General features: G+C 38.8%; 1 protein-coding gene across 1 annotated transcript in view; it reads right to left on the bottom strand.

Moving 5' to 3' along the window:
* DCHS2 (dachsous cadherin-related 2) overlaps positions 1 to 24,030 on the bottom strand; it is a 241,380-nt gene that overhangs the window by 16,457 nt on the left and 200,893 nt on the right. Inside the window, exons 14-16 of the mRNA XM_015080625.3 lie at positions 17,687 to 17,800; positions 7,643 to 7,854; positions 3,107 to 3,258 (exon numbers count right to left, since the gene is read on the bottom strand). Of these exons, the coding sequence (XP_014936111.3) occupies positions 3,107 to 3,258; positions 7,643 to 7,854; positions 17,687 to 17,800 (478 nt within the window). The remainder of the gene's footprint in view (positions 1 to 3,106; positions 3,259 to 7,642; positions 7,855 to 17,686; positions 17,801 to 24,030) is intronic.

Below are 24,030 nucleotides of genomic sequence, written 5' to 3'. Positions count from 1 at the left end.
ATAAATCTTAACCTGTTATGAAAATTTGACATATAAAGCAGCTCCATAAATGCCAACTATTGTATTATTTTTTAAGCTTATTTTAAGAGAGAGAGAGACAGAGAGAGAGAATGAGCAGGGGAGAGGCAAAGACAGAGGGAGTGAGAGAATCCCAAGCAGGCTTCATGTCATCAGTGCAGAGCTCACAAACTGTGAAATCATGACCTGAACCAAAATTGAGCCGGACATTTAACTGACTGGGCCACCCAGCACACCTGTAAATATTGTGATTATTAATATGCCTTCTGTCATGGGTTATAATGGCACTTGATTTTTGAGTTCCCTAAAAACAAGAACTCTTTCACACATCTTTACATCCCTGGCCTCATGCTTGGTAAATAGTTTTTAAAAAATCATAAATATCAGTCAGATAGAACCTAAGGGCTATTTTATAATTTGTCATCACGTCTCCACTGAATTTTCTTATATGTGGCTTAATATGAGATCTAAAAATCATTTAATTTTTATTTAATGCATTTATATTGAGTATAATCATAACTGATTTTCCCTTCATTTTATATTGTAAAACAGGGGGTTAGAATTGGGAATGTTTTCTTCAATCTGACAAAATAGCAATACTTCAAAAGCAAAGTCAAAAGGCTAAATGGCACCATTTCCAAAGCATCCACTAATGATGTAGGAGGCTAGGGGAAAATCATCCTGTATTTCCCACCACTTTAAATATCAGCGAAAGCCCTAAAGAGGAAGAGAAGCCAAAGGGGAGAACATGAACAGGCAGGAGATTTAAAATATTTCCTGGCCTTGGTGATAGTGGAGACTGGGGGGCGGGGGTGGGGAGGGTGGCTCAGGGGTGCGTGGGTGTGTGCGCGTGCGCGCGATGGTCGTCTCTTTATCTTTCAGTGGCAGTGTGTGTATAGTTCAAAGTCTCTCAATTCCTGCTTCTCTAGCCTTGCGTGAAAGTCTTCATGGGGAATTGGAGAGGGGCACTTTTAAATACTGGGGCCAATTTAGACCTTGGGAACATTGAAATGATGACGCAAATAGGAAAAAGCTGAAAGCAGTCAGATTTAATTGCTAATTAGGCTCCATTGAGTAAGAAGAACGTTAGGGCAGAAAGTCATTACAATCCGGAAATGCTTAGTTCCTAGAACACAGCAGACCTTCAATAATCTCCGAATTTGTAATCACTCAGGTGGCACTAGGCTGAGAATTACCTGCAGTCATCTACAGAGAGACAAAACCGGCTCTAGGCTTAAAATGACTGTAGAAACAATGTAGCAGAAATGGGTTTTAACATACTTGTACAGCCGGTTTCAATATATTTATACAATAAGTATCATAGCAATTGATTACATTAAAATATTACTCAAAAAAATCCTACTGGCTATTACAGGGTAAGTTCTTAAACTTTTAAAATGCTTTTGAAGTCATATTTTGAAATATATTAAACAAAAAGAACTAAACAATCAAATTTTTAGAGCCGGGAAGGTTTTCAGAGGTTAATTAATCCAATCCGCCCTGTAACAGATCCCACTGTAATCCGTTCTCGCAGCTCAACCACATGCGTCTACTGCACTTTCTTCATAAAACATGAAAGTAGTCTGGCCTAGGAGAACATTGGCACTCAGGTCTTTCATATGCCTGTTTTTCCCCTGTGTAGGTCTGCTCTGTAGGCCGTACAGTGGAAACAGCGTGAGTCAAAATCAGAACACTTGGGCGTGAGCCTATGTTTGATCATTAAGTGGTTCTGTGGCCCTCAGCAAGCCACCGTGTGTCTGCTGTCTTACCCAGTGAATGAGAAAATGGTCCTTAGCTTCCTCAGGAGGGGACTCTGAAGATTGAGGGAAACGCTGTATGTGTAAGGCCTTTCAAAAGAATGTACGAAATATATGAATATAAAGCACCCTGAAATGCACAATGAGAAAGCCAAGCCTCTGACCCCAGCTTTCCCCCATGACCACTTCTCCAGAGACAAACAAGGTTAAGTTTCCTATGTTTTCTTCCCAAAGTAGTCAGAGTAGATGCGTGTGCCTTGGCTCAGGCCTGCAGAATAAGCCCCAGCATGCACCTGATTTCTCCCACTCACTCATATATCCTATGGCTCGTTCCTTATTGGCACTTACAGAGAAAGCATGTTCGCCTGTCAAATCGCGTGCAAGGCTGGGCCATCATTCTTGAGGCAATCCCCATACTTGGACATTTTGCATTTCTTAGAGTCTTTTCCTTTTTCTTTTATAGACTGTGATGCCATAACTATATCTGCAGGTATAGCTAGACTTTTGTAGCACTGACTTTTGAAAATAACTAGAAGACCCACAACACTAGTATTCTCTTTTATAGAATTCTGCATAATTCTGTGTACCTTGAACTCTAGACAAAATATATTTAATGTTGAATGTATGCTTAACAAGATCATTTCTATTAGGATACAGTACTGCCACAAGGACCCGATGACAGGGTTGTACTTTCATACACAAAACTGAGTACAGACTTAAAAAGAGAGGGGTGCCTGGGTGGCTCAGTCTGTTAAACGTCTGCCTTTGGCTCAGGTCATGATCTCGAGGTTTGTGGGTTTGAGCCCTGCATCTGGCTCTGTGCTGACAGCTCAGAGCCTGGAGCCTGTTTCAGATTCTCTGTCTCCCTCTCTTCCTGCCTTTCATATTCTCTCTCTCTCTCTCTCTCTCTCTCTCTCTCTCTCTCTTTCTCAGAAATAAACTTTAAGAAAAAAGAATTAAAAAAAGAAATGTCATTCAGTCTTCACTATTTTAAAAAACAATAACAATTATAGAGCACTCTATAATTCAGTAGGCATTTCACAAATACTGTCTTTTTTAAGGTTTCTCATTTAGTACTTAATAACATCCAACATTCATAAAAGCTCAGAACTACAGGGGACCCTAAAGTTCTTCCAGTGTAATCACCTTTTCCAAATAGCAAATACTTTCTAAGACTCCTTCAGTGTATCGCAAGGGTGATCATAAGTTGGATCAAAGGGGAACATGTTTTACAACTTAAACTTACATAACAGGAAGTCATGGCCAAAGCAACAATTTTGTCAGCAACAAGAAGAATAAATGAGCAAAATGGACCTGAGTCTGGGACAGACCTGTAGGAATTGGTGAACTCATAATCTAGAATCGCATTTGCTGTCACTACACCACTCAGCACGTCCATGTGGAAGGCATCCCCTTGGTTCCCAGAGAGAATAGAGTACTCAATGAGGCCATTCAATCCACTGTCCAGGTCGGTAGCAAAAACCTGTGAGGAAGCAACTCTTCCATTAGATAAGAGTGTAATCTGCAATATGGGTTTAGGCTGTTTTTCAAATACACTGTGAAATAATTATGAATTGTCAAACACGCTCTAAAAACAATGATCAAAGGACTAGCAACAAATGGCTGAAGCTTACATTTATAATACGGTAGGAAATGGGTGAGAAAACTATTCTGCATGCTCATTCAAAGGATTTCCAAATAACTTTCAGTGGGAGTAGCACATGTTTTGAACTATAATTTTAGGCAAGAGGAAAAAATACAGGGATACCTCAGAGTTATTGCGGGTTCAGTTCCAGACCACCAAAATAAAACAAATATTGTAATGAAGCAAGGAAAATGAATTTTTTGTTGCCAGTGCATATAAAAGTTATGTTTACACTCTACTGTAGTCTATTAAGTGTGCCATAGCATTGTATCTAAAGAAACAATGTGCATATCTTCATTTAAAAATACTTTGTTGCTAAAAAATGCTAACCATCATCTGAACTTTCAGTGAGTCTTGCCTCTGTGTTGATGGCTGCCGACTGACCAGGGTGCTGGTTGGCAAAGGCTGGGGTGGCTGTGGCAATTTCTTAAAATAAGACGACAATGAAGTTTGCCACATCCATGGACTCTTCCTTTCGTGAATGATTTCTCTGTAGCGTGTGATGCTGTTTGATAGCATTTTACCCACGGGAGAACTTCTTTCAAAATGGGAGCCAGTCATCCCAAACCTTGCCCCTGCTTTTTCAACTCGGTTTCTGGAATATTCTAAATCCTTTGTTGTCATTCCAGCAGTCTTCACAGCACGTTCACCAGGTAGGGATTCCATCTCAAGAAACCACTGATTGCTATCACCATAGCAGATATAGTAATAACGAAAAAGTGTGAATATTGCAGGAATTACCAAACTGTGACATAACATGATGGAAAAATGGTGCCAATAGACTTGCTTGATGCAGGCTGCCATAAACCTTCAGTTGGTAAAAAAAAAAAAAAAAAAATTACAGTACCTGTGAAGTACAATAAAGTATGATAAAACAAGGTACTGTACTTGAAAAGAAATCTAATTTGCTTGAATAGAGGGTTTCCAGTACTATATTTAGATTCATGCCAGTACCAGAAAATGGAAGAAATCTCTGCATAGTGAATGGTAGGCGTTCATTTGCTGTTTTTCCTGCTTAAAGTATTGCCTGTAAAATAGGCCAGATGTGGATTTTTTCATATTTTATTGAAAGTCTCATTTTAGAAGGACTTTTAATTAATGAAACAGCCTAGATTTCATGCTAGCAAATTTAGATCCTGATCATTTATTCAGTAAATTATCAAAGTAATATTGAGGATGAAACAGAAGTTTTGCATCATTCTCCATGGAGATATATTATTTAGTCTGCATTACATTTTAATCACAAAACTAATTCTATTAGTGAATTCGAGATCTTGTTTAAGAATAAATTTACCGATTAATTAAAATTTTTTTCTACTTATTTTTATCCTCTGTGTCCCTCAGCTTTGGCCTGACTGCACCTCACATCCCCATCATCTCTCTCCTGGGTGACTGCTGTCCTGATGGGCGTTTGCTTCTAGCTCCTTCCCCTCTCAATCTATCCTTCACACTGTTGCCAGATCTCAGGGGATCCTGAGTGGCCCAAGTGGGACATCAAGGACCTCATCAGGAGGGCACCCAAGTTAGCTACTCAGTAAGGAAAGGCAGCAATACACAGTTCCTTCGAGATCACCAGGAAAAGAAACTCATATGCATCTGGGTAGAATAAAACCCATCGTGTCCCCTGAGTGCTTGAAGTGTTACAGAGAGTAGGTCTCCCAGGAGGTGTATCAGTTAGGGTTTTAGGATGCCAGCAGTACATATCTGCCAGGGCTAACTTAGCCAGGAGAAATGGATCTGAAAGGCGGCATTCTGAGGTGCCTGGGTGGCTCAGTCGGTTAAGTGTCCGACTTTGGCTCAGGACATGATCTCACGGTTCGTGGGTTCAAGCCCCGTGTCGGACTCTGGGCTGACAGCTCAGGCCTGGAGCCTGCTTCAGATTCTGTGTCTCCCTCTCTCTCTGCCCTTCCCCCACTTGTCCTCTGTCTCTAAAATAAATAAACATTAAAAAAAAAAAAAAAGATAGTATCCGGGGCACCTGGGTGGCTCAGTCACTTAAGCATCCAACTCTTGATTTTGGCTCAAGTCATGACCCCAGGGTCATGGGATTGAGCCCGATGTCAGGCTCCATGCTAAGCATGGAGCCTGCTTAAGATTCTATCTGCTCCCCTCCACCAATCATGTGTTCTCTCTCTCTCTTTCAAATAGAAATAAAAAATTTAAAAAGTCCATTAAAAAAGAAAAAGGAAGATAGTGTCCGGGTGAAGGCCAAGAACCTGGGCCACTCTGGGGGCACAGCTTTGAACTGTTTCCACCAAGATAAGTCAGCTCTCCTGTGCCTCTGTGCTGGTGTCTTACCACTCAAGATTCAAATTCTAGGGAGAGAAAGTCTGTATGAGACTGAGGCAGATGACAACACCTTTGACAGGGGACAGGGACAGGGGACAAGTCACTACCTTGGCTGACAATCTCACCAAGACTGCATCTGACAGGGGATGAGCAGTCCCTAAGGTAAGTTTGTGGGGCTATAACCAAAAGTGGGAAGTCTGGACAGTGTGCCGGCAAAAGCAAGAACTACCACAAGTACTGTAACTCCAGAGCCTTCTACGTTCTTATTTCTCTGAACAGAAACACAGGGAGATGGCAGTCTGGCTTCCTGAAAAAGTCAAATGACCTAAAATGTGAAGAACAAAGTTCATTGTATCTGTCCCTGACTCAGCCTCCTTGGAGTTTGACCTAATCTGACGCACTGGTGGGTCAGGCTCTCACTCACTTGTTGTACCTGGGCTTTAACAGTGTCTTCACCTTCTTGTATTCCACACTGAGCAGTCTAGCTCTATCCAAGTCAGGATGCATGACAAAGAAGTGCAAGGTATCAGCATCCCAGGGCAGGGCCCTCTGTGACAAAGCAGGCCACACAGTGGCTCTGGAGGCGTCTGTCATCCCCGCTAGACAGGTATCACTGCGCAGGGTGATACAGATTGGAAAAGTGAATGCCCTTGCTTTCTTCTTCAACATCTCAGTCATGGCTGAAGCCGAAGTAAAGACACAGCACTTATGGGACAGGCTGGCGACTGCAGCCATCAGGCTGCTGTCACACAAAAGAAATCTGCAAAAAGAGCAGAGGAAATCCTGGGGCATGGAGCTAAGACTCCAAGACTCCTCAGACTGCACTGGTCTTGTCTGCACCAACAGAGGGGCACATGTGTATCTGGAACTGAACTGGAAGTCAAACAAAGGCATCTCTCCATATGCAGGTGAGGGTAGCTGCACAGCAGAGCATTGTGGGAGGTCTTGTCCACCAAGTGTACTAACCTGTCATCTAGCCTCCTGACCCCATCCACCTAGAGAGAAAGGAGTGTGATCATCATTAGGGGCCGGATCACAGTAGAGGGGTTACAAAGGCCAAAGGGAAGGCCCTGGTATGCCGCTGACTTTGCCAGGAAGGGGTTTTTATACTGATTTCCCGTGGGGGTTCCCACGGGGTTGTGCATTTCCAAATGTCCAAGTTCTTGAGTATAAAACAGCAATTCAACTGTGATGGGAAAGGTAAAACTGGGTACTAGTCCCAAAGTAGGAAGAGAGACTATCAAGGATGAGTGGGTTTTAGAGCCTGAACAAGACTACCTTAACAACAGATGATCTTTTTCACGGCCTGGCCCTTTTTTCTGAGATGGCATTAGGCTGGAAACAGCAGATCTATGCCTTTCACATAAAATGTCCGCAAATTCTGAACCCAGGGAGCTCTCCCATGCATCTGTGCCCCGGTCCACGTTCCTCTGGCTGCAGCTCCCCCTGGCGAGTACCTGCTCACCCTTGAAGACCAAGTGTAAATATCATTCTTCTGTGAAGCTTTATGCTGTTTCTCCAGGAAGAGTTTGTGTCTCCTCTTTGCTCTCATGACATTAAATAGGCACTTCTATTTAACATTAATAACGTGCCTTTAAATTATATACTTACTTTTCTGACTTCCCCACTAAATTGTACACATGGCAAGATGAGCTGTTTTTGTGCCCCTGTATACTCCCTGCTGGTGCTGGACAGAGTCCCTAGGGACAGCAGGTGGGTACTAACTGAGCACGGGATGAAGAGAGGAAGAAACGTGAACTCAGAAACTCTAAGCTTCAGACTTCTTTCAACCTAAGCTGTCATCCAGTTCATCACACATTTTATATGCCCTGGAAACATTTCATTTATGTCCTAGAAAAAGCTTTAGATATTTTGATGTATACTGGTAACAATCCCCACACACTCACACATCCATAAAACGCATTTCTGTTACCTGTATGATGCGAGCATTGTAGAACTGGCCTTCAGGCACTGATACTTGGTACACGCTCTGCTCAAAGCACGGTAAATTATCATTCACATCTTGTATCAAGACTGCTACTTTGCTGAAGGCCCTATGCCCCCTACTTTCTGCTAAAATGATGAGTTGTACTTCATTTCTGACTTCAAAATCCAGAAACTTGGGTTCTTTCACAGTGAGTTCTCCTATTTTTATTCCAAGGGAGAAAAAAAAAATGATGTTGTAGTTAATTATTTAAGAAGTTCCAAATCACCTTTGACTCAAACGCTTGCACCATCACCTGTCCCTGAAAGTCTCCCATTGGCCAGCCTCCCTTCCCTCCCGACTGGGGTCATTGTGAAAAAAGTTGAGAATGTGCTGGTATTTGCAAGGTTCAGACATGAGGAGAGAAAGAAAGTATGAAATAGCTGAAATGTGGGAGCTGTCTCTTAAATCACCCTTCTCTCTACATATTTAGTCCATCACCATGTCTGCAAAGTTGACCTTTCAAATGTCTTTTCAATCCACCCTCCATCTTCACTGTTGCTGCCTTCCTCCAAGCCACCGGTATTTTCCATCTTGTCCTTTGCTTTAGGGGTCCTGTGAGATCACTCACCTGGTCTCTGTTAATCCAGTTCCCATTCTGAACTGAATAATACAAATGGACACTGTCATTGTTCCACATAAATCCCTTCCATGCTTTTCCACAATGATTATGATAGAGCTCAGCATTTTTAACCACCACAGGGTCAACTTGCTCAGGACTTTCCTGCCTAAGGAGTCTCCTTTGTGCCAGTCCCCACTTTACTCTCTCTGCTCTGCTCACAACTCTCATAAATGTTCTGTTCCTCAAATTCTCATTTCAGAGTCGCCATGCATGCTTTTCCATCTGCCTGGCATGGTCCCCACTTCTGTGCTTCCTCAGGGATCTTTCCAGATCAGCCACCTCTGTATGTACCGTCTCTATGGTCAGCCTGCAACAGACTCTCACAAAGTTTCTGCATTTACTGTACTCACCTATTCCAGTCTGGTTACTCCTCTTGGTTTAGAAGCTCACAAAGGTACGGATGGCTGCCTATCTCTTGCACCGACCGTCATATCCCCAGTACCTACTTAGCTCAGGGTCTGGCCTACCAAAGGCACTCAATAATACACATTAACCCTAACCAGGTTAGGGAAACTGACTCTTGAGGCTTATACCTTGTACAAGTTTCTCCCCCAATTTAAGAAAACGTCCCCCCCCCAATATAATTTCCTTCTCTACTTTCTGCTCTGTTTTTTCTCCCTTTTTGCTGTCAAATTTCTTACTGAATTTATTACTATTGTTATCTTAGTATCATAATTTACTTAGTTCTTACTGTCAGAAATTCCATCAAATGGAGATTCATTGAATGAGCACAGATTTGGAGTTTGAGACACCTGAAACCAAGCATAAATCCTAGCCCTGGCTATTTAGTTTAGGTAAATTACCTGGCTCTACCACCAGTAAGTTATTCAGGTTCCATGGAGCTGGGTTTCCTCTTCTAGAAAATGAGGATATTAATAATGACTTTACAGGATTGCTGGGAGAAAGAATAGAGTGCATATTTAGAATGTTCCTTTGCAGGAACATGATATAGATTGCAGTGTCCTACCCATGTTTCTCATCCCCACCATCATCAGGTATAGACAAGTATCTATAAAGCTCTAAATTTAGAAAGAAAACATTTAATAGCCATGGACTAATTGAAGTTTGATCGTCAGGTGAAAGAACCTGTACTGTTTCTGGAAATATGGCCTGGAAGCCACAGTTCTTACTGTTCTATTGGAACCAGTTTCCCTAGACAACCAGCCTAGCCCAAGAAAACGTCAGGCTCTTAGGTACTTACCTGGATGTTAATGGGAATCATACCTTGCTCTCGTATCCTAACTTTGGTATTGAGAGGTTTTTTGTTGTTGTTGTTTTGGGGGGGGGGGTTTTATAGCTTCTATTCTGTTATTAAGAAAAATTAAGTATATTCTATAAGAGTAACTCACTACACTACAAAAGTTGAAATTTCACAAACTCACTTTTATTTATTGTCACCAATTATCAATTCAGAAAACCAAACTACATTTACAAACCACCATCTGATGTTACCAACACCCCTGACGGAAAATTTAGGGTAGATATGACTGTTGGCAGCTGGGAAAATCATAAAGATGCATTTTGATGAGCTGATAATGAAAGAAGCTGGTCTTCAGAAACTGGAACAAGGGCTGAGCCCACAGCCCCAAATGGCCAAGGAACCCTAGACTGAGGTAGGCCCAAAGCACTCTTCCAGCACTCTGTCTCCACCAAGCAGAGCACTTAGCTTGCTATCATGTTCTGTTACTGTTAGCAAAAGAAAAATAAAATAGAAACGCAACACTATATTGCCAGTGTCACTTAGTAGAAAGTGTGCCAATTATAGCGCAGATCAAAGTGGATTTTTTAATAAAATGCTTGTGTCTAGGCTTTGATAATTGGAATTTTGCACTTGGAATGGATCTGCAGTTCTAATGCTTTCCTTGCTCGGTTTTTATTTTTGGCATAATAATTGGCATATGCTGTGAACGTTGTGTAAGTAGGAAAGACAATAACCCGTCTGTCAGATGACTCAGGGCTGGCACACCTACTAGACCCGCCTTTGCCTTGGATGATATGTGTATATTCTTCTCAGAGATATCGAGGATTTACTGTCACCAGTGAGATGCGAGAACCACTGAGCTCTCATTATGGGCAGTAGGCCATGTTTTCCTTACAGTAAAAGCCTTGTGGATACCAACTTTGTGTTCATTCTTACGTGTTACTGTGCCAGTGATATAACAACGTGAGAATGAAACTGCAGTAACATTTTCTTTCTGATATATGTACACATGGAGCTTTTGCCCAAGTTATAAAATACACATCAAAACGAGATTTAGATTCTTCAAATGCTAAATGCTCAAGAGCATAATCAGGTTACTTCAATCCATTACAAACTGTGCATGTGCATATGTATATACCCAAAGCAGAATGTGATAAATATTTATGTTGTCCAAAAGCTTTTAAACTATCTCCTGCTAAAACTGCATCCTCAAAACATTGCAAATTTGATCATTTTGTTTTATGTTAATCTACCAAATCATGGTTGAATACTACCATTTGTTAGTTACATACATGACGTTGGTAAAACTTCAAAATTCTTTCTGGTTTGGACAGTGAGTAGATGTTTTTAAGCTAAAGTGACAAGGAGTTTGAATATAAAAGTAAACCTTTGGTTTGTGACTACAAAAGAGAGTGGCACAAACAGACAGAAAACAGTTCTCATCAGAGATCCATGTTATCGTAACTTATTAAATCAGTAACTAATAAAATGGATTTCTCACATTTTTACCTTTAAGAAGAGTAATCATAACCTTAGAGAACTTTATTGATTTTTCATACACACCAGTTTTCTATTTTAACTGGTATAATGGCTTAAAATACATATATATCATAGGGGCGCCTGGGTGGCTCAGTTGGTTGAGCATCCAACTTTGGCTCAGGTCATGATCTCACAGCTCCTGAGTTCGAGCCCCGCATTGAGCTCTGTGCTAACAGCTTGGAGCCTGGAGTCTGCTTCAGATTCTGTGTCTTCCTCTCTCTCTGCCCCTAACCCAGAGCATTCTGTCTCTTTCTCTCTCAAAATAAATAAACATTAAAAAAAATTTTAAAAAACCCCACTTATTTAAAAATATGTATTTATTATAAAAGCTATATTAGGTACCTTTACACACAAGTTTGAAGATTATGCGATGAAGGTGGCATGAAAGATGAATTTAATATAATAAAAGGTTTTTAAAAAAGTTTCTTGACAGCAGTTTGGAAGACCTCATAATAAAAACAACTAAAATGCTTGATGAAGAGTGTGTGTGTGTGTGTGTGTGTGTGTGTGTGTGTGTATTGAAATGAATTGAGTTGGCATAGCAGAAAGCAATCCTCAGAGGACAAAAAAAATAACTGAAAACAGTAATCCATGGAGTTAAGCAAGCACTAAAATCCCATTTTTATTCAAAAAGTCTCCAACCTTCTTCCTTGAGATTCATCTCTGATAGTCCCACAGAGTAGAAAAGCAAGGGAAGAGGCCCGAACCCAAAAGGTGAAGAGTCTAGTGGAAAACCTGGAATAAAGCTGTAAACTCAAAGGCTACCTATGCCTCAGGTGAATGATCAATATTTAAAAGACAAAAACAAGTGAAGAACTGATGCACAGAAACCTGTTTTTCTTGACCTTGGTGTTGGTTGGGAGGGAGAAAAAGTTTCTGCTGTGAATTCATTAACTTAAGCACAATTTATGGTAGCCATACTTTCACAGCTATATATTTGTAAAAACCTTCAATAATTAAATTTAGGCTACTCTTTGCTTGATGATGTACCCGGGCAATTTGCAGAAGGAAAACAAATCCCCTCTCAAGGGCATGAATTCAATCTGGTCTGCAAAGAATCCTCCAAGAAAAAGTTTCAAGGATTATGAGCAGCTCATAGTTAATGAGTACAAAAATCACAGAGAAATAAAGTACCATGAGTGAAAGGTAGCAAATCCACAGAAATATAAATAAATCATCAAGGATTTAAGATGCTGGAATTATTGGACACAGATTGTGTCTTTCACATATGTTTAAATACATTTTTAAGAGCTTTGAAACATGAGCAAGGAATACGAGACTACTTTCTTACAGGTTTCCAACTATGGAATGGATAAATCACAGGGATGAAAGGTACCACATAGGGGATATAGTCAATAATATTGTAATAGCAGTGTATGGTGACAGAGGGCAGTTACACTTGCGGTGAGTGAAGTATATAACCTATAGGCTTGTCAAATCACTATGTTGTACTTGAAACTGAGGTAACACTGTGTGTTAACTATACTTCGATTTTTAAAAAAGAGATTACTTAAAAAAATTTTTTTTTCACATTTATTTATTTTTGAGAGACAGAGACAGAGCACAAGTGGGGGAGGGGCAAAGAAGGAGACACAGAATCTGAAGCAGGCTCTAGGCTCTGAGCTGTCAACACAGAGCCCGATGTGGGGCTTGAACCCACAAACCGTGAGATCATGACCTTAGCTGAAGTCGGATGCCCAACTGACTGAGCCACCCGGGCACCCCAAAAAGAGATATTATTTTTTTTACAAGACCGGGAATTGTTGACAAAGAACGAAAGGGAACTTCTGGAAATAAAAAATACAGTTCCCTAGATTGAAGACAAAGGGGCAAGGAGATAAAAATATGAAAGATAAATGTAGGAGAGAGTGTCTGGCTCAATACTTGTCCAACCAGAGTTCCCCCCAAAAAGATACAAATAAGTTATATTTAGATCAACAGCTGACTTCTTAAGGCAACAATTAGAAACCAAAAGACAATAGGATAATATCTTAAATGTGATGAGAGAAAATAACTGTGAACTTAGACCAGCAAAAATATCTTTGGAAAACAAGAATTAAACAAAGACATTTTTAGACAACCAAAATCTGAAGAAGTTTACTATGACAGACTCTCACTACAGGATGTACTTTAGGCAGAAAGAAGATGAAAGCAGAAAAAAGTCTGAGATGTAAGAAAAAACAGTTAGCAAAGAAGCAGATAAATCTGTTTAAAAATATTCATCATGTCTAATTTGAAAGAACTAAAATTATAACCCACAAAAATTTATAAATTGAAACAGGGATATTTGGAGATAAAGAATTCTAAGTCTCTTGTATTATTCAGGAGCAGGATATTGGTTAATGTTAGAAGATAGCTATACAACTCCAACAAACACAGGGGTAAATGGTCATTTTCAGGTAATGATTGTATATTTTGAATGTTCAGAAAAATATTAGAACCAATAAGAGTTTACAGGTTTGCTAGGTACTAAATTAAAATGTAAAAGCCAATTTGAAGTATACCTAACAGCACTGTCATAAAAATCATTTTTTCCATTTACTTTAGCATGAAAAAGTATAAAGTATTTAGACTAAATCTAACAAGAACCATTCATGCCTGGTATAAAAAATTTAAACCTGTATTAAAATATATTAAGGAATAAATGGATGTGATTTTATATATCATCCCTGAATTAGAAGACAATACCATAAAGATATTAGTTTTCCCCAAACTGATATTTAGAATTGATACAATTCCAATAAAAAAATTCTAGCAACCTAAATGTCTGTTGATGGATGAATGAATAAAAAAAATGTAGTCTATACATACAATGGCACATTATTCAGTCTTAACAAAGAAGAAAATCCCGCCATATGTGACAACATGGACGAACCCTGCGGAATTAGGTTAAGTCACAGAAAGACAAATATTGCATGATTCTACTTATATGAGGTATCTAGAATAGTCAAATTCCTAGGGGCAAGGAGTAGAATTGTGGCAGCCAGCTGCCATGGGGGAGGGGCAATGGGGAGTTGCTGTTCAGGGGGTATAAAGTTTTAGTTATGCAAGATGCCTAAGTTCTAGAAATCTGAGAGACAACACTACCCCAATAGTTAGCACTACTGTATTGCACACTTAAAATTTTGCTAAAAGAGAGAAAAATAGAGTTAAAAAAGAGTTTACCACAGTTTTAAAAAAGAGAAGCTTTGGTAGATGATTATTAACTATCCTACATAGCTATACAGGGCTTTGTGAGGAGGATACTTTGGCCTGATAACTTAATTACTTAATTCTAGATTGGGGCTATGCAACTGTTTTGGACATTTGCTTTGTTAATTAGGGTGAGCTTTCACCTGAAATTAAATATGCATGCCATGACTACATGGGCTAAATGCATGAAAGGTGTGGATAGATGTTCCATCACCCAAAGACTTATGAATAAATCTTCTTTTCTTGGAAAAAAAAATCCCAATAGGCTGTGTGTGTGTGTGTGTGTGTGTGTGTGTGTGTGTGTGAAAACTTAGCAAGTGGGTACAATGATTTATATTAGAGCAAAGGGCCAATAACATTTAATATACTCCTGAAGAACAGGAGGATGGGGCTGCTTCCTTGGTATGAAAACTGATTAGAAAGCCTACGTGATTAAGGGAGTGTGATAGTGCTGTGTGGACAGAAAAGGAGATGAATACAAAGGAGTCAAGGAGCCTCTAAAGGGTCATGGGAAAATAACATGACCGTGAGAGTTTTGCCATTGGGATAACTGGTAATCCTCTTTTTAAAAAAGAAGAAAAAGAAAAAGGAAAGTTATCCCTAACTCATGCAAAACATGAAACTCAATTCTAGATGCACTACACATGTAAACATGAAACACAGGAAAATTATAAAAAGCTTAAAAGACAATGTAACAATATATTCATGATCTCAGGATAGGGAAGAGTCTCTTCACCTACAAAACGGGAAAATCATAAAGTAAAAGGCTGATTAATTCTAACTAAAATAAAATGTGCCAGTAAGAGAGTGAAAGACAAGTCACAAAATAAAAATTTTCAAAAGAAAAAAAAACAGACAAAGGGGGTGCCTGGGTGGCTCAGTTGGTTAAGTGTCTGACTCTTGATTTTGGCTCAGGTCATGATTTCACGGTTCCTGTGCTGACAGCGCAGAGCCTACTTGGGATTCTCCGTCTCCCTTTCTCCCTGCCCCTTCCCTGCTCACTCTCTCTCAAAATAAACAAACATTTAAAAAAAGCAAAGGACAAATGCTAATAAAATATGTTAAAAATCCGTAGGCTTCAGAAAGAGAAACATAAACAACCCAGTAGAAAAATAGCAAAGTATATCAGTCTGCATTTTTCATATGGGAGAAAATAGGAATGGCCAATAAACTATAGAAAATGCTCAGATTCATTAGTAATACAGAAATGCAAATTACAACCCCAGTGAAATACCACTTCGCACCTGCCAGATTGGCATAAGAAAGTAGGACGCAAACAACCGCGATTGCCCCCATTCAGTGCTGGTGGCACGTGAAGTGGGACAAAGCAGTTTGTAGAACAATTTGGCACTATCTGTAATGCCGAACATATGCATCCTCTGATGTATATGCCCAGCCTATACTCTAGGGCCTAGAGAACTCTTTACATATGTGCCAGAAGACACGTACAAGGTTTCTCCTAAGAGCGCTTGTTATTGTATCCCCACACAGGAAAACCTCCCTGTCCATCAGCAGTGGAATGGATAAATAAGTTGTGACATAGACTGACAACGGAAAGCCACAAAGAAATGAAAACGAAAGAAACCCATCTGCACACATTAACAAGAAGGATTCTAATTTTGAATAAAAGGAATCAAATTTCAATAAAATACATAGACTATGAATCCATTTATATAAAATTCAAAAATAAGCAACCTTAAACAGCTTTATTGTATAGAAGTGCATTTCCTGTAAGTCACGAGGGAGTGATTATCCCTGAAGTTGGGACATTAGTCAGCCTGGAGCAGTAGAGAAAAGGATGCAATCAGAAAAGGGCCCAGAGGGAGCACCAATGATGGTTGTGTTCTATTTTATGATCTCGGCTGCTACTTATTCTTTGCTACTCCTCATTAATGTGTGCATAATGGTTTATGCACTATAAGTCACAGTAAAAATGTTGAGCAAAAGAAAGCAAGTCATAGAAGAGAGTACGTTAGCATGATTCTGTTGTGATGTTTCAAGCAAGGTAAAATGAAATAATATATTGTTTAGGGATTCAAAGACAGTGGGAAAATTATAATGAAAAAAAGGCAGTGATCAATACCAAATTCAGATTATTGGTTACAGACTACCTCAGATAAAGGAAGAGAGATGTGAGAGGGAAGGGACACAAGACGGCTTCCTGAGGTTCTACTAATGTCTCCTCTCTGGAGATAGGTGGCAAGTACCTGCTCATTAAATAGTTTTATATGTCTTAGCATATCATCTTGTAGCTGTTTCACAGTAAAATTTTGAAATAAATTTCAACATAAACAAATATTTAATTGAAAAGCAAAGAGTTATCTGTGGATGACCTCCTTGGACTAACTGTAGGCATATTTTACCTGAATTTTGACGAGAGACTCTAGAAAAACTAGGGCCATGCCTGGGTCATGTTAAGGGTGACGTGGCAGAAGGATGTGGGTAGCCTGGGGAAATGTGCAGTCTCGGCTACTGGCCTTATGCCTAAACATTCTATGCTCCTTTCCCGGAACTTAAGATACCCGGACTACTAGAAAATTAAGGCTTTGTGATGTTCGCAAATGACCCTCCTGTCAACAGACAAGGTGCTTCCTGCACCACCCTTGAACCAGACGTTGGGGTGAAGAGATGAAGAGCTACCTCAGAAAGGCTGCCAACCAAAGGTGGTGTGGACTAAAAAGTCGTAACACTCCCCGGGACGAGAAGGCATTTGCTTAAGAAATTACCCCCTTCTCAATTCTTCCCATGTGCATGTAGTACAGATTAAATAAAGCAGTTGTATGGTAATATAGAAATTATTAAAAACATTCTTCTTGAGGTTTGACAATGCAGCAGTAGATATGTATCTAGTTGTTGGTCAAAAAGTATGTTTCAAATAATCAATTGGTATTCATTTAAAACACAATAATGGTCTTATTAAAGCTAAATTTAATACATGCTGTATTTGGAAGTAATTTCTTTACCACCACACAGAAACCTTTCCAGCTGTCCTTTTTTGTTGCATTGTTGACATTCAGTGGCGCATTAAGAAGAATCTCATGGTGAAAATGCCCTATGGCTAGACATGTGTGGTTATTTTCAATTCAAACTCAATATTGATGGTCTCCCTACTATATCTCCCACTGCCCCAAATAGATGAGACAGTTATAAGTAGAAACCAATTTGTCTTCGAAAATTCAAAGGGTAGGCTAGATACTGCCTAATTTGGAAATGTGAAGAACAGGATTCTTAGCAAGTACATGTAAGTAAAGAAGTGATCTTGATTTCTCACAATTTCTCATCAGCTACCATAAAAAATGTGTTTCTTGTTTACCTTTTCAAATATATTCCTCTCATGTTTCTACCTTTCAAATTTTGAGTTTCCTTTGCAGAAGTATTTCTTACTAGTAACATTAAATGGAGCAGGAAATAAAGTTATTACAGGAAACAGAAGGATTACCTGAGTTGGAGCACAGGGAAAAAACCCCATCTTCGTTTCCACTAAAAATTGAATACTTAATGCTGTCTTGTATTGGGTCAGGAGCAACAGCTTTTACAGTCACAATAGAAGTACCTGCAAAAATTAGGTTAAAAAAAAAAAGAAAAAACTTTAGGAAAAGAAAATTTCAGGGAAAAACCAGAGCAAACACTGGGTACTTATTATTTGCTTACTACATTTTCATTGTTCCTTCATTCAATGATTCGTCATTGAGAGTCTTCAATAAGCTAGATCCCATGCCAGGTGCTAGAGACAGAGTAGTAAGTTAGAAAAGATCTCAATCTCATGGTGATTAGCTAACGGAAGGAGACAGACAATAAACCATTAAACAAATACATAATCAAAGTAGATTTCTGATGTGCTAAGTTCCCTGGAAGAATAAACAAGGTAATGTGACAGAAAACACTTTTTTAGCGGGGAAGGCAGACGTATGACATTTCAAATGATAGGAACAGACTGATTATCAGCATGAAGGAAGAATTAGCAAGCACTGAGGGAGGCAACGATGTGATTAGAACTGGGATTTCACTGGAAGGTTCTCAAGAATCCATTTGGGCCCCAAGTCAGCACTTTGCTGTCTTCATGTGTAATATCTCATGCCCTTTGCTGTTTCTGTTTTACTTCCTCTCCAGGTTGTCCATTTGTCCTCCTCTTTTAGTTGCCCATCTTTTTGGTTTTTTATAATTATTTTTTATTTAATCAACTTTAAGGTAACATTTACATGCAACAATATACACATATCTGAAGTATACTCTTATGTGTGTTTGAACAACTATATGCACCTGTGTAACGACCATCATGATCAAGATGTAGAGTATTTCTATCACTCCAAAAAATTCCCTTGTGACTTTCCATAGCCAGTTTCCTATTACTTCTGGTGCTAGACAATCACTGATTTACTATTACTTTGTTTTGCTTCTAAAATTTCATACACATACAACTTACACAGTATCTGTCTTCTTTTGATTGGCATTATTTTTGTAGAATCAAATATTAAGAGTTCATTCCATTTTTGCTGTAGAGTATATTCTACTGAATGGACATACCACAATGTGTTGATACATTTTTCTATATATGGACATTTGGATTGTTTTTAGTTTGAGGCTATTATGAATACAGCTGCTATAAACATCCATGTAACAGTGTTTGTGTGGACATATGTTTTCATTCCTCATGGGTAAACACATACAGTGAGTGTATGTTTAACTTTATAAAAAACTGTCCAACTATTTTCCAAAGTGATACTATACCATTTTACGTTCCTGCTAGCAACATATGAGAATTCTAGTTGCTCCATATCCACTGGTCTTCTTAATTTTAGTCATTCTAATGGATGTGTGGTAGTATCTCATTGTGGTTTTAATTTTAATTTCCCTGATGTCTGATGATGTGAGTCTTCTCGTGCTTATTGGCACAAGAAGAAAACTGAAAGGGAACATCTGAGAAGAACACAGGTGCTGACGTGGTGTCAGAGAGGAGCACACAGCAGGGATCATTAACTCGGATGCCTTCGGTAAAAGTAAGAGCATGGGCAAATGAAGAAGACAGATGGGTGGAAAAAGCAAGAGACTGTCTGATGTGCCTGAGGCACTCAGCTTCAACTCATTGCTGCCAGTAGGGAAGAGAAAACAGGCTTTAGGAAGTTTTAAATTCTGGTCAAGAGAAGCTCAAAAATTCATATTTGTTTTCATGTGAAATCTCCCAATTCATAAATGTCAGAACATAATTTAATTTAGGGGAAAAACATAAGCCATCACATGGGTCGAACAAAACACAGCTGTGGCCTGACTACAATTCTGAGCCTGCTCATTTACCATCCCTGATAGAGAAAACAAATCTCTCCTTTTTGTTATCAGCCCTTCTGGCACCTAGACTGTGGTACTTCTTTTTCATCCAGGGACTTGTACTTAACACACTCGCAGACCAATCTTATCTTTGCACTAAATTGGACTTCATTCTGTGAGAGCACAGGAGGTTTCCTGCATATTTGTGTTCCATATATTTCTGCAACTCCAGGTAAGTTTCGCCTCTAAAATTTCATATACTTGAAAATCAGAGGGGCTGTTTTCTTACGCATAGCATGCCTTTTCGAGAATCAATCATATTCTTCCCTATATTAAAAGTTTGTCCCTTTGTACATAATAAGTGCCCAAAAAGTATGGGAAGAAAGGAGGTAATAGAAGAGACAGAGGAAGTAAGAGATGGAGATGATCACTGAAGTGTTCTAGCCTGAGAGGCTAGAAGAATACCTCTCTGCCCACAGGACCCTTCTAAACCAACAGCAACTATGGGAAAAAAAAAGGCATATATATATATATATATATATATATATATATATATATATATATATATATGCCTCACTGCTATAACACAATATCTGATAGTGGAATTTGCAGTAGCTAAAAAAAAAAAAAAAAAAAAGAAAACACCTATTCTGGGCCTCTGCCGGGCCTCCTCATTGACTTCTACTGCGCAGGCCCCAGGGACCAAGCTTGAAAGCCATCTTGCTCAAAGGTACAGTAAAAACAATCCCTAAACCAGGCCAAATCAATAGATCTGCTTTTTTCTGGATACTAAAAAGGGTTTCACTAAAGAGAAGAGAAGAAAGAAAAGGCCCTGGAACAGATAATATATTCCCCAGGAGCCTTTTCAACACTTAACACTCAAAGAAAAATGCAGTGATCGCTATACATATTTAAGGAAACAAGTATATGACACTGTTCACGAAATTGAAAATTCATTGAAAAAAGACATAAAATAGAATTCATTATGGAGAAAGAATGGGAAAAGCAAAACTGGATATATTACTCCCTTTAAAAACATTATGTTTAACATAAACTGTGACAAAGTTTTAAAACCATTTTTTGAGGCTTCCAAGTGGTGGTTCGTTTCAAGCCAATTATGAAGTCATTTGGTGACAATGTAAAGGATTTTAATTAATCCTCGTGCATCAAGTTGCTGCACATGTTGAGAATCTTTCAAGCTGCATCATAATCTGATACTTATTTTACTGCATGTTAGGAGATGTATGACTAATATAAAAATGCCTTACATTTTCGGTAGGAATATGCCTTCCCAGTAGTGCAGTATGTTTTACTTTCGTTGCGTAATCACAATTCTGTGCTTACAATACAATTTAGTTTTTAAACACAGGAAATTTTATTTCAACTGGCCAGTCGTATATTCTTAAGAACGGCAGTAATAAGAGAAACAGTTATGTACAAAAAAAGACGTAAGTCTTGCTGACAGCCTTTTCTCTATGGGTTAGGATGCTTTAATTATATACCCGATTACAAAAGAAAACATGGAGATAGCTTACATGTAAAAGAACAAAGATGAGCAAAGAACTGTAAATAAGAATCACAGATGGCTTCTCTTAGAAAAGGAACAATCCTATTTTTATTGCAAATAAAATGTTCATGATATCAAGTGAAATTGTAGCACACGAAGAATTTCATTCGATGAAAATATTTCAAAGTAGATGCTAACGTCAGCAAAGAGCTACAAATAGTTATATATGTTCTTCCTTGGATGAAGTTAAATTTGAGACTACCCCCAAAAAGAGGAAATAACTAATGGACCTTGAATCCTTCTAAGTCTTGGCTTATTGTGCACATTTTAAGTAAAAGTCTTTCTCTGGACATCTAGAGAAGTTTTACAATTACTGCTCATTTCACACCAAGGTAGGAATGATAAAATGAAAACCAACAATGTACCTTTAAATCCCATCAGGCAACTGAAACATATAGAAAAATTTACATTTTCAGCTTTTATGAATTTCACTGTAAATGTAACATTGCATCAAAAGTGTAATACATTCCATGTTCTTGGTTTTTTTCTTTACAAAAATACAGTTAAAAAACTAATATCAGGGGTACATGGGTGGCTCAATCAGTTAAGCCTCCGACTTCGGCTCAGGTCATGATCTCTCGGTTAGCAAGTTCGAGCCCTGCATTGGGCTCTGGGCTGACAGCCCGGAGCCTGGAACCTGCTTCAGATTCTGTCTCTCCCTCTCTCTGCCCCTCCCCTGCTCACGCTCTGTCTCTCTCTCTCTCTCTGTCTCAAAAATAAAATAAAAAATAAACATTAAAAAAAAACCAAATACCATCTACAGCAGCAGTGAACTATCTATTCAAAAGCAGAATTATGGGGGTGGCTGGGTGGCTCAGTTAGTTAAGCGTCCAACTGGATTTCAGCTCAGGTCACAATCTCACAGTTCATGGGATTGAGCCCTGCATCAGCTCTGTGCTTACAGCGTGGAGCCTGCTTGGAATTCTCTTTGCTCTTCTCTTACTCGTGTGTATGTTCACGTGCACATGCTCTCTCTCTCAAAAATAAAGGGATTAGGGGGCGCCTGGGTGGCTCAGTTGGTTGAGCGTCTGACTTCGGCTCAGGTCATGATTTCACGGCTCATGAGTTCGAGCCCCGCATCAGGCTCTGGGCTGACAGCTCAGTGCCTGGAGCCTGCTTCTGATTCTGTGCCTCCCTCTCTCTCTGCCCCTAACCCACTTGCATTCTGTCTCTGTCTCTCTCAAAAATAAATAAACATTAAAAAAAATAAAATAAAGGGATTAAATATTTTTAAAAAATAGATAAAAGCAGAATTGTGTAACAATGTTATGTGAGTATAAAAATCAAAATTCGTGGAAATTTTTAGATGAAGTAACAATAAAAACATTTTATTCAGAGCTACCCATGAGTAAATAATTCTAGTTTTACTTTTGTCATTTCTAAGCAGTGCAAGCATTGTATTGATGACTGACTTGAGATTTTTTAAACATTTCGATGATTTTAAACTATCCAATATCTCTTAATCATCCAGCCCCTGAAATACTGAACATATTTCAATCATTTAAGACAAAAAGTGGGAGTGACATCAGCAAGATGGCTGAACAGAAAGACCTAGACCTCATCCCTTATAGAGACATTGAATGAACAACAATAGTTTATAGACCAAAAAACCTTCATGAAAACTCCAGGCCAGAAGGGAGTGGTAGGAAATATTCAAAGGTCTGAAAGAAAAAAACCTGCCACCAGGAATACTATATCCAGCAAAACTGCCCTTGAGAGATGAGAAAGAAGTAAAGATCTTCTCAGGTAAACAAGAGCTGAGAGAGCTCATCACCACTAAACCTACCTGACAAGAAAGACTGAATGTTTCCAGTTGCAAGGAAAGGACATTAGATAGCAACATAAAAGCATATGAAAATATGAAGCTCTCTGGTAAAGGTAAATATACAAATACCAAATCTCATAACACTGTAACGGTGGTACATAGATCATTTTAATTCTGGTGTAAAGTTTAGAGATAAAAGCATAAGAAATCAGTATAACTATAAAACTATGTTAATGGATAAAAATACTAAAAGAGGTAATTTATGAAATCAGTAATGAAGTGGGAGGGAGAAGTAAAGGGACAGTTTTTTGTATGTGATTGAAATTAATTGTTACTGGTTTAAAATAGATTGTTAAAGCTATTAGATGTGTTATGTAACCCCTATGGTAACCACAAAGAAATTATCTATAGATGAAATGCAAAAGGAAATAAGAAGGGACCCAAAACGTGTCACTACAAAAAACTAATGAAATAAGGGAAGGTGGCAAGAGAAGAAAAGAACAAAATTAAAAACATACACAAAACAATTTTAAAAAACTTTTTTAATGTTTTATTTTTGAGAGAGAGAGAGAGACAGAGAGACAGAGCATGAGTGGGGGAGGGGCAGAGAAAGAGGGAGACAGAGAATCCAAAGCAGACTCCAAAGCTGTCACAGCACAGAGCCCGGCGTGGGGCTTGAACCCACGAACCATGAGATCATGACCTGAGCTGAAGTCGGATGCTTCAGCGACTAAGCCACCCAGGTGCCCCTACATAAAACAGTATAAAAACGGCTGTATTAAGTCTTTCCTATCAGTAATTTTTAAAAATCTAAATGGATGAAACTCCTCAATCAAGAAACATGGAATAGCTGAATGGGTTAAAAAAACAAGATCCAAGTATATACTACCACCAAAAAACTCACTTTAGATATAAAGACAGGGATAGGCCACAAGTAGAAAGGTGGGAAAAGATATTCCATGCAAATAATATCCAAAAGAAAATAGGGGAGGTTATACTTACATCCGACAAAATAGAGTGCAAGTCAGAAACTGTCACGAGACAAATAAGGACACTACATAAAAAGTTCTATTCACCAGGAAGATAAAACAATTAAAAATATATATGCACTTAACAGCAGAACACCCATATATATGAGGAAAATACTGATGGAATTGAAGGGAGAAGCAGATAGCAACATAATTAATAG

This window comes from Acinonyx jubatus, chromosome B1, assembly GCF_027475565.1.
Source record: "Acinonyx jubatus isolate Ajub_Pintada_27869175 chromosome B1, VMU_Ajub_asm_v1.0, whole genome shotgun sequence".
In the NCBI taxonomy this organism is placed as follows: Eukaryota; Metazoa; Chordata; class Mammalia; order Carnivora; family Felidae; genus Acinonyx; species Acinonyx jubatus.
The sequence above is the reverse complement of the archived record's forward strand: the minus strand, read 5'-3'. Positions and strand labels throughout refer to the sequence as shown.